This window comes from Mesoplodon densirostris, chromosome 12 (assembly GCF_025265405.1).
Source record: "Mesoplodon densirostris isolate mMesDen1 chromosome 12, mMesDen1 primary haplotype, whole genome shotgun sequence".
NCBI lineage: Eukaryota > Metazoa > Chordata > Mammalia > Artiodactyla > Ziphiidae > Mesoplodon > Mesoplodon densirostris.
Genome location: NC_082672.1, coordinates 81,097,922 through 81,109,925, shown reverse-complemented (window position 1 = coordinate 81,109,925; position 12,004 = coordinate 81,097,922). Strand labels below are relative to the sequence as shown.

Genomic DNA, 12,004 nt, shown 5'->3' with positions numbered 1-12,004 from the left:
AAAGCCAGGCATGTGATTTACACTCTAATAAAAATCAACAAAGAGCTTTAATTATAATCAAACAAATCCGCATACCTAAAAGGTTTGAGTTTTTATATAAAACCTACAGCAAAGTAAGTAATGGTAAGAGGAATACGAATAGGGTCCTTAAGCAAACATTTGGCACGAGAAGTCGGCTGAATCCCTGCTGCTCCTACTGGAGGGAAGACTTGTGCTTACAGACGTGTTCAGTGTTGCATGGCAGATGCTCAGATAAGCATGGGCAGTGGACTCTAGAATCATCTAACATTCTGTAAAACAGTATCTTATTGTCAAAATACTTGTTCACTGAAACTGTAAAACTTCACACAGCAGTCACTCAACTAGTAATTGTTAAATGAATGAAAGAATTGTTAAATGAATGGAATATAAAGAATATGAAACTTTGAGGAAAAATTTCAATCTTGTCAAAATAATTGGAATTGTGTGTGCCTATGACTCGGGGGGCTGTGAATGATGGCTGAAGATTTAAAATCATTTACATGCTGGTAAAGAGACTGCTATTAGCTGCGTTGACAGTAAAGAATATATATACAGTGACATAATCAGTATTGTTTCATTACTTCTTATCTGGCTATCTATCCATCCATCAGTCTATCTATCAATTTCTCTGTACATGTATGTATGTATCAATATTTATCTATCTATCCATCTATCTTTCTGTCTGTCCATCTATCTGTTTCTCTCTCTCTCTCTTTTCCTCTCTCTGTATTATCTGTCCGTCCATCTATGTATGTATGTATGGATGGATGTATCTGTCTATCTATCTATCTATCTATCCATCCATCCAACTCCTATAAAACTGAATTTCCACTCAACACTTTTTTTGGTTCCCAGGATTCTTGTTCCATTGTTAGTTAAGTTCCCTAAATAGTCAATATCTCCACAGACCATTAGCCAGGAACCAATCCATCTCCTCTTCACACACAACCCTTGATGTGACTAATATGGACTCAGTTTCCTGACTTCATCTCAGAGGTAACATCTTCTGGGAAGCTCCCCTTTTTGCTGCTCGCTATTTTATTCCTTGAAATTAACACATAGTGTGCACATATTCATTAACTGCATGGATCACTGAAGTGTACAGACTCCCTCTCAACCAAGCCTATTGTAACAGCCTAGCTGGTGTCTTGCATCTACACATGGGTCCTTCAGTTCACCTTCCAAAGTGTTGTTAAAGTGATCTATAATTCTGGAACTCAAAACTAATAATCTACTTCTCAAGTTTAAAGCCTGTCCGTGGCTCATGGATGAATAAGGTAGAAGTTGAAGTTCTACACCATGGTGCACGAGGTCATGTATAACAATCTCTAAGGATTTCTCCCGTTTTGTTTCCAGCCCTCTCTCTCAACTCCTGATAGGAATCCTATTTTCCCTCCCAAAATGGGTATGGTTTCCCCAAACTCAAGAGGATATGTCAAGGCTCAGTGTTCTCTCATACTGTTCCCTTCTCACAGAACACGCTGCTCTTCACATGTACTTTCATACACCTGGATTAGCTCAAGTGCCACCTGTTTATGACCTATTTCCTAATCTCATTGCAGCCACCTCTTTACCCTGTGTTCTCACTGTACGTTGTGCACACCTCTACAGCAGCAGTGACACTCTAAGGCACGCATTCACTTACAGCTATGTCACCCTGCATGCTCTCAGTACTGGTTGGATGAGTGGATATACGTTAATTGGATTTTTTGGTTTTCTTTTTTCTTTTTTTTTTTTTTTTACAGCTACGTAAAAAAAAATCTGTCAGTATTTTGTACCTAAAAGTATTTTAAAAATTTGTGGCAATGAATGAATTGCAAACAAAAGATCAGTAATCCCTTAATTTCTATATTAACTCAACAAATATCTTAGGTTGTAATTACAAGTAGACTCTTAGATTATCCATTCGTAGAGATATTTAAGAAGTTGGCATCATTCAGATAAATAACAGACGCTCAAAATATTTGTATATTTCAGGTAATACATTCATTGCTAACATTTCAATGATTTCAGAAACTAAATACTGATGTCTTAATATGTATATAGGAATGCACTGGATTTAATCCTCTTTAGTAATCGGAATGATCACTAAGAGAAATGCATGAGATTTTTCTTAAGCCCTAAGATTTAAGGGCTGCCTTCAAAGTACCCACCTCAGTTTTTGAATGAGGCTATTCCCATATAGGAGATTTCTTTACACGAATGTCTTTAAGCATCACAATTGTGTTTAAGCACATGTCAAATGATAGAGAAGGCGCCCCAGAACATCTTAGTGAAACAGAAGATGCCGCACAGCACAACACCAAGCCTACCTTTCTGCATCAGAGGCAGTGCCTTTCCTAGTCTGTTTTTGGGTGCTAGATCTGTCAGACTTTCTGGAGTGCCTGTGGAATGAAATGTTAAAGAAATACAAAATATATGATGAATCAAGCTATGGTTATCTCATACAATGATAAAAGCAATAGACATGAAAAATGGCAACTATTTTACCTAAATGGTTTTGTCAGCCCATACTTTTAAAAATAAAATGAAAATAAAAACCAGAACTGGTACTGTGTGGAAGACACAAGTTTCCCAACAGGAAACACAGAAGCTGACACCCCATCAGTGTAGATGCGTTAAGTCTACAGTCTTGATGTCATGGGGGTTCCTGCTGGCAACTGTGCCTTCCTGAGGAAGAAACAAACTCAACGGTGAAACGCAGTGATGATAAACGTGATGACAGTTGTGGTTTAGGTGCTGAAAGACCACACAGGGGGGAAGTGCCCTCCACTCTGACAGGTTGAAACTTGGGGCTACAAAGATGTTCTCCTTTGCTTTTTTCTCCCCCAAAATTATGAAGAAAAGAGAAGAAAAATGCTCTAGGGAAACGTGTTTGACATAAATAAAAGTATTTAAAAATCAACTATTCAAATTACTTTAAAAATTGTCATAAAGATACTTTTGCAGTCACGTAGCATTTTAAAAACCTAATCATACGTCACAAATCAAAGAACTAATAAAGTTCCTGATTTACTCTATGTTCTAAAAGTAGGTATGTACATCGAACATTTGAAACCCGAAACGCATTTTCCTATAGAAATAATGCTTGTACATAGAGTTTATCTCCCCAAGGCAGCTTACATATGTCTATTCAACCTAAAATGTGTCTGGACTACAATACATTTGAAAGAAAAAAAATATTGTGGTCAAGAAACTCACTTCTTTAAAACAAAGCAGAGAAACCATAAAAAACATTATAGTTTATCTTGATAATTGATTGTCTACAATTTATCCTTATTTTTATTTCCTGATATCCCTTCTTTCCAACAATGTTAGGAGAAAACTGTCTTTTTTTGGAGATATTATTAACATATAACATCGTACAAGTTTCAGGTGTATGACATAATTATTCAATATTTGTGAATATGACAAAATGACCACTGCAATAAGCCTAGTCAACACCCACCACCACTAGCTAGAAATTTTCTTTTCTTGTGATGGGAAACTTTAAGAGCTAGTCTCTTGTCTCTACTCTTTTTACTTATTAAGGTCAGATGCTCTGATATCCAGCATAGGCCCAGGCACAGAGATGCACATCAAAGTGCCAGGTCTGTGTCACAGGGCACGTGAACTTCTGGGGATGCTAGTCCTGCCCCTCTTCTCTCCCTGCTGCCACTTGCTCGGCTCACATGAGTTTGCCCTCAAACTCAGAATCTGGGTTTAGAATTCGGGTTCCAGCTGTGTATTCTTGAGACTTTCATGACTCTGACATCTTGCTTCTGAGCTGGCAAAAGGGATGTGACAGAGGAGGGGCATCTCTCCTTACCACGTCCCTTGACTAGTTGGAAATCAGGCTATTCCCCAGGAGAACTCTGGGCCAGGACTGAGGGAGGCACTGCCTTATTTATTGTCACGATGATCCTTCGGGAAGGGGTCCACCTGACAGATGAGGAAACAGGCTCGGGGCAGGCCACATGGCCGGTGGCAGAGCCGGGGCTAGAAGTTAAGTCCGGCTCCTAAGCTGCTTCTGTCACACACTGTCCAGCAAAGAGGGTGCAGGGGTTGACTCTGACACCTGCCCTCTGGGTGGTGCACCCGTGTTCACAGAGAGAAGAAACCACAATGCCAGGCACAGGCTGGGGCATGGAGGTGCTCCTCCGACACTAGGGGGTAGCTTTTAGCTACTTGTTGATCGTGTGGTCGGGAGAGGGGACCGCAGGATGCAGGGGAGCAGAGAGATCCTGAGCACTCGCCTGCACTCAACGCGGAGCTTGTGGGGAAGAGAAGCTGCTCCTGAAAGCAAAGGGAAGTGAGCAGGTGCAGAACAGGAAGTGCTCATGGCGGGGTGATGGCAGAGGCAGAGAAAGAAGGTCTGCAGACCCTGGGGCCTGAGCTCGAAATTAAATGCCCTGTATCATCTGGGGAAATGTATGCTTGTCCCCAGGAGTGCCCAGGGACTGGCAGAGCTGTGAGAGCCAAGTGAGAACCCAGAGTTTAAGGTCAACTCATGAAGCTCATGGTCATGAAGGGTTTTCACCTACTTACTCACTCACTGACAAATATCTGTTGCATGTGTATATATGTCAGGCACTGCTCTAGCTGCTTGGAATATGTCTGTGAACAAAGCAGACAAAATTTCTGCCTTCAAGCAATTCATGTTCTAGTGGTAGAAGACAAACCATAAGACAGAAACAGAAACAAAAAAACCCTCAAACAAGTAAATTGTATAACATGTCAGAAGGGGATCAGTGCTAACAACATCAATGATGAACAGTCAACCAGGGCAAGGGGGTTCAGAGGTGTGGGGGGATGGATGTGTGCCTGGGGACAGGTGTGGGTTGCAGTTTGAAGGGAGATGCTCTGGAATGTTCAGGTGACAGTAAGTGGACCAGGCAGGAAAGTGTTGAGAGAGAAGGGTTTGTGGGTGGAGGGCAGGCACAAGAAGCACCTGCAGGCCTTTGTACCAACTTTCTACCTTCCTATAGCAGAAAGGTGACAAGAATCTTTTAGAACTTCTCTGTTTTTCTCCTATCCCTAGTAATTTCTATGAGTCTGTCTAGACCCAACCGAGATCTTATTTCTTCTATAAAACTTTCATTTCTTCCGCTTCTCATCCCTAAACTTAATGGGTTTGGATGCAAGGCTGATCATCACAGTACCTGGTGATGGTTATAATGACAACCATGATGATACTAACAGTGTCTAATATTTACTAAGAACTTGCTGCATTATCTCACCTAAGCACAGCAATCCAACAAGGAGGTACTAAGCTTTCAGCCTTTATAAAAATAAAGAGATTGAGGCTTAGAGGGGTTAAGGCACTTGCTCTCACTCACATGGTCCTTACATGTCAAACTAAGGTCTATAATCTCAATGTCCATGAACGTGTTGCATCTGTGGCATAAATGACACTGGATCATAGTAGCTAAAAGCATGGACTCTAGAGCCAAACTGGGTTTGATCTCTACTCTGTTTCTGACCAGCTGGATGATTTTAGTCAAGTTATTTAACCTCTCTGGGCCTCAGTTTTTTCCACCTGCAAAATGGCAATACTACTACTATCACCTTACAGATTTGCTAACTCTAAATATTTCAGTATTACTTAGTATTTGTATTGTAGTATTTATTTGTAGTTTTTTGCAGTATTACATAGAACAAGGATTTGTAGCGCTTTTAGCATTACTTGAAATAGGAAGAGATCAATGCTATAAAAGTATTATTTAAAATGATAATAATATATATTTGTTTCTTGAAGATAAAGACTCTTATTCACGTGTAAGAGTATCAAACTCAATGTCCCATAACTGGATGACAAATATTCATGCAGAGGTTCACGTATCTAACTTTTGTCCTTGTTTTAGTGTTTAACCCTCTTGTTATGGATGCCCTTTTTTTCTCTTCAAATGCCACAGAAACGTACTTTACTGAAGATTCTTCTAAAGATTTCTACAAAGGACATGTCTTTATAATTCTTCTAACCACTTAAAAGAATCCTCATGTTGAGTTAAAATGGCCTTCACTTGATTGTAATAATTCAGTGTAAAGCAAGAATAGAGAATAGAAAGTCCTACTGTCTTTTCTACCCCAAATCCTAAGTTATAGCTATGAATATATTGTATGTTTAAACACAGCTCTTTCTTGGAATAGGGTCTTATGATATGTAAACAGGAGAGGTTAAAACTATCAATTTATATTCTTGTACTATTTCCCTGAAACTATTGATCATGTGATCATAAAATGGATCACAGTGAAAGGAACTACCTTCTGCCTTACACTACCCGTTCCTAAGTTCCTCATGGGCAGGGATTGTGTTTGGGTTATTACTGTAACATCAACACCCAGGACATAGTAGCTTCTCAATAAAGATATGTTGGCTAGGTGGTTAAAAAAGTAATATGTTGAGTATTCTACTGGAATTTGAGAATCTAAAAGGTTATGACAAGTAAAAACCTAATCAGGGTTATACAGTTCAGCTTACATCAAATCAAATAAATGTAGACATAAAACTTGGAATTGTTTTCTGGTCTCTGTTAAAACCTAAGATACCATAAATAAGAAATGCTCTCTGGTTACTGCCTTATGCATAATGAGGTGTCAGTCATCATTACTGGCCCAACACATGTTCATCATGATGCAACCGGGCAGCATGGACTCAGTTTTAGAGTCTTGAGGGCCATCAGCATTCAGCTAGTCCATCTACAACCACCTAAATCTACAGATGAGGAAAATGAGCCCCAGGAAGGTTAAGTGACTTGTCCAAGGGCATAAGGGTCTGACTCAGTTGGTGAGGCACCGTCGTGGCCCATGGCCCTAGGTTCCCGCCCCCTCTGCCATCGAGTGACTTTGAATGACGATGTTTGCTGCAGGAATCCTTAGACAAAAGCAAACAAAACAGTGACAGTGTCTCCATCACGTCTTAGTTATTTGGGGTTTTAACATGTGTTCTGTTGAATCAAAAATTTTTATCATTATTTTATTACATGTAAAGAATGTTTCTTTGGTGTAGATGTGCAAGAATCAGAGATCCTGAGGGTTTTTTTTTGGTTTTTTTTTTGTTTTTTTGTTTTTTTACTTCGCAACTTACAGTTGTATGATTTTGGCCTGATGCCTCCCGGTTCACAGGGCACAAATTAAGGTCCTTAAAAGCTATAAAGGTATATTCAAATGTAAGGTATAACAGTAATTATTGTATTATTAAATGGAAGCAAGAGTAATAATCAAAAAGTGAGGGCATTCCTAATTAAGTCTAATTTTCTGGAAGTTCCAGTTTTAATTATTATTCTCTATTAGATTAAGTGTGAAGATTCATGAAATGTACTAATGAAAAGAAAGGCAATTGTTAAAATCTGTTTCTGGGCCACTTTCCTTTCCTCATCTATAACTAAATTCAGTTAAAGCAACTCCCTGAAGACACTGATAAATAAAACTTTTCTGAAGATAGTACAATTCTATTAAGTGGAAAATTAACATGCTAATAAAATGAAAATATAGTCTTCTTTGGGGAAAATTAATAAATTCTACCATATAATGTTTTAATTATAATTAACACTGATATCATAAGAATATTTCTGTCTATATTTTCCTTGCCTATCCAGATAGCTTAATGTGAAATGCAAATCTCCATCATCTTGTTTCCTCATAATTTTGGGAAGGAAAAAATTAAATTTAAACAGAATCTACCTAAATAAGAAATGTTCACATATGGTGAAGATGGATGCATACAATTAAGATATATTTACCCTTTTGTTTATTATTGATGTTTATGTATATGACTATAGCCATTAAATAGACTAAGTATTTCAGTACATGGGTACATTTCATTCATTTAAAAAAAGGACATCTTTGAAAAGCACAGATGATAAAGGATGTTATAAAGCAAACAAAAATGATTAGTAATGTACTGAATTTATAGGTGGTTCTACATTAACTCTGCATCTACATGGCAAGTATCATGAATCCTGGAAGTGAAAAAGTGGGTAATTTCTTTATCTCATAAATATTTTCAATGGAGAAAGAAGATTCATTCACTTTGAATAAAAAGAAACCATTTGATATTTAAGGATAAAGATTCCTATAGGCAAGTAGCTGCTTCCAAGTTGCAAAAGAAATTAGAACTAGATTAGCAGAATAATTCAGGAATTAATTTTAAACACAGTGGGATACTTTAAACTCCGGGAAAATAACGTTATTTTATCAAATATTTTCCATTTTATTTAAGTCACATCAATAAATTGCCTCCTTAAAAATATCACGTACAATGATGCAAAAACATTCTCAATCAAAACAATGGAGTCAGTAACTTCAAGCCAATGAAGTATTAACATACATCTCAAAATGTACCAAGTAAGAACTATCACCTCACATTTATTAAAACGGTCACTATCAAAACATTGTTTTTAACTTAAAAAGAATATGTTGCATTTTCTTGAAAAAAAAGGTATCAAAAAGTTGAATTAGATGATGCTAATAATATTAATAATAACAGCAATTTATACTTGCCTTTCACACTTAAGGATGATTCATTCAACTGTGAGCACTAAACTCAGAAGCTCAATGCTTCAGGGATCTATTAAAATACATTTTTTCTAACTTGCCACTCACAAATTTTGGTGAATTTGAAGCCACAAGTAGCTCTCAATTTTACTAATATTCATAACGGAATTATGTGCACACAGGTTCATAAAAGTTACTATTTATATATTAAAATAATGCCATTTACAAAGAAATACTTTATTATTGGAGTGATGATTCTTAAAATTTTCAATATTTTTAAAATTTGGCAAGAAAATTTTCACTAGAATTTTAAAGTCACAAACATTCCCTGGGGTAACAAACTTACGTATTTTTCCCTCATCCTTGTTTTACAAAATCTTACAACTTCTAGGAAAATTCCTCCATCTAGAGAAACATGCTTCCACGTTAATTCCAAATAAAGCTATTGTACCACTTGAGATGACATCAAGATTTCTTACTGTTGAAATTAAATTATGGAGAAATGGTACATTAAAAATTGTGTGTGTGTGTGAACACACGCACTGTATAAAATAAGACGGCAACTCAATGCTTTCCAACTTACTAGAGAGTTCTCTTAAGCAAATATTTACTTACTGTATTACTATGTTAGTTTCAAAATAATCAAATATGCCTTGATACCGGACATCCAAAGGCGATTATATAAATTGTCACTGATTTTAGAATATTTTTTTTTTAGCACCCCAACCAGTGACCTAGGGCAAGTCACCTGATGGCAAAATTCTTAAGAACATTCACTGTCTCCAAATCTGACGCCATGTTCACCTCATTTGTGAATTGGCAGAAACTTCTGAATGAGTAAATAAAGCTAATAGGAGGTGAAATGCAAGTGTTGTGTTCCTGAGCAGTTGCCACGGTTACCTATGAATTTAGCATCGGCTGACGCAGTAATTTCTCTCTCATTTTTATGGGCACTTATACATTTTAATAATAAAAACGTATTGTAAACAACATTCTGTTCCCAACAGTAATAAATCATAGTATCAAGCCATTTAAAATGTATTTCCTTTTGTTGAACACAGAATTTACTTATAAATAAATCATAATGAAAAGTAAAATGTATGTTCAGAATTATGTATTAGGAAGAGTTTCCTTTAATAATCTTATCTAAAAGGACTATTTCTGCTTCTAAAATCTACCTTTAAAATTATATATAAAATCTATGAAATCAAATAACATAATTCACATGTTATTAAAAGACAACTAATCTTCAACTAATCTTCATCTCATGTATGTAAGAACTAAAACTACTACTTGGATTTCCATGTTGCTTATCCTAAACCCAGATAAACTTACATTTATATTCACTACAGAGACCATCATACTTAATCGTCTTATACTCTAGCAATCATTACATAAGATGAAATCCAGAATAGTCTTTTATAAGAGGAAATTCTAAGTTCCTTGATGGCCATGACACTGCTTTTCTTAAACACTGTTGTGACTCTAGCCATTAGAAAAGTGCACATAGTAAATGCACAAAAAAGTTTTGCTGAATGAATGAGTAGCAATGTGGATGCACATTTAAAATTTTTATTTATACTATTATTTTATATTCTTATTTGAAAAGACTTTAAGTTTATAATAATTTTTAGATTGGAGATTTTACTAATTTTTCTAGTCTCATAAATTCTATCCTAGAAATCAGTTAGCAGTAGAAGGAACTAGATTTAAATTCCAAAAACGTAAGTCATATTAAGAGGTAAAAGTGTTAAAGATTAAAGCATAATAAAATATTCAAAAAGCCTCCATAAAATACCACCTTGGGGTCCAACATTTGTAAGATGACTTATTAATCTTTTCTGAGTGACGGCGTTTAGTTTTTCTTTCAAATTGAAATATACTAAATAAAATGTCACCCATGTGTTGACTGAATTTCTGCTTCACCAGAAGAGAAGCAGCCAAAACACCCATAACCTTTTGTAGCCAGTTGGGAAACGACATGGCCTATGTATAAGAGCCATCACAAAAGAGGAGAACTGGGTGAACAACGCCCAAGAAGGAAAACAAAGCAATAGAAATACGTATCGTGGCACTTGTGCCATCACAGTATGAAGTAGATTCAAAGCACTGATGTTATTTTTAAAAACCTACCTTGTTGACTGACCCTAGCCCTGGACAATATTTGGCTTAAAAACACAATATTCATAAAATAGGTAAGAATGAGGTATTCTGTCTTAAATCAGGGAATATGCCCCAAAGCCTAAACTTCATTATTAACAAGACGATGAAGATCAGATCATCAACCAGTATAACAAAAGAATAGGCTCTGTGACAGATTTCAATACATTTTAAAGCACCTGAGAATTTTAATTTAGTCAAGTGTAGACAAAATCAATAGTTTAAATATGTTTCTAGAAAATCGAAACCCTAAGACAAATGCTCATTAAGAGAGAACTCTCCCACTGGACCCAACTTTACTGTGTTTAAACCACGCCCTGTGCATGCTAGCTTCACTTCAGGAAACATTCTAAGGTGCTTTATCAGAGGTGGATGCATTTAGTTTTGGAATCACCACCTCTTGCACTCTGGCCCCTAAAAAGAAGGCATCATAACCACATGGCTCTTGGCTACCCTCCACTTGGTGGCCTGCCAGCCTCTGGAAGCCACTTGTCTGTGGGGAGGAAGTGACTAGTACCTGTCATTCTCCGGAGACGCATGCTGGATTTGAATCCTGGGGCTAGGAGGCCGTCTCCTATCTAGAGAGGGGGACCATCTACCCCTGTTTGCCCAATGAACAAGACAGGAAAAAACAAGACATTTAGTAACTCCTAAAATAAAAGAATATATGGAACAAGAGGACTGGAAAATCACCCCAAAAAGTCAAAGTGTAGATTCTTTGCTCCATAATTTACTTTTCATTTTTGCAGGCCTTGGAAAGATAAATGACAATATTGTAAGAAAATAAAACTTGTAGCCTTACATGTGAATAGAGAAACAACTTATTTGGGAAGATGTTTGAAATCTCCTGTGTAATTTTGTTCTTTTAAATGTGGCGTGTGTCTGCAAAACTATACATACACATAAATACATATATATAACTTTACAAAGATACGTCCTTAAGAATCAGGTAGATGTCTGAATAAAATAGATTTAAGAAGCCACCAATGCTTGTTTGATACTGGGTATTGAAATTACTGGATAAAGTGGCAAATGAGGTGTGTGAATTTAATACAAAGTAGAAGCATAGTTTAAGTGGAAGAAATAAAACTACTCTCTAGTGTGGAAACAATAACATGAAGAAATAATTCATGGAAATGCTACCAGTGAAGTCTTAACAAGTTTTCTGGGGGAAAACTGCAGGGTTAGTAACTGAAATGAAAAAATTGTGAGCAAAAACCACTGATGGATAAAAGTGGGAAATACAGATAAATGTGATGGTAAAATAGCATTACCTTCAAAAAATCTTGCTAATCTTTACTTGCAAAGGTATCTCTCCATGGGGTAAACAGTTGTTTTCTTATTTCAG

At 36.6% G+C, this 12,004-nt stretch overlaps 1 protein-coding gene across 50 annotated transcripts in view; it reads right to left on the bottom strand.

Moving 5' to 3' along the window:
- RIMS1 (regulating synaptic membrane exocytosis 1) overlaps positions 1 to 12,004 on the bottom strand; it is a 480,747-nt gene that overhangs the window by 121,894 nt on the left and 346,849 nt on the right. For 22 of the 50 annotated variants that reach the window (XM_060114422.1, XM_060114455.1, XM_060114434.1 and 19 more), the window contains one exon: positions 2,334 to 2,405. The exons of 21 other annotated variants lie outside the window; for them this stretch is intronic. In XM_060114422.1, coding sequence (XP_059970405.1) covers positions 2,334 to 2,405 — 72 coding nt within the window. Of the gene's footprint in view, positions 1 to 2,333; positions 2,406 to 11,173; positions 11,258 to 12,004 lie in introns of all 50 variants that reach the window. 7 more of the 50 variants (XM_060114420.1, XM_060114421.1, XM_060114428.1 and 4 more) reach the window with 2 other exon arrangements.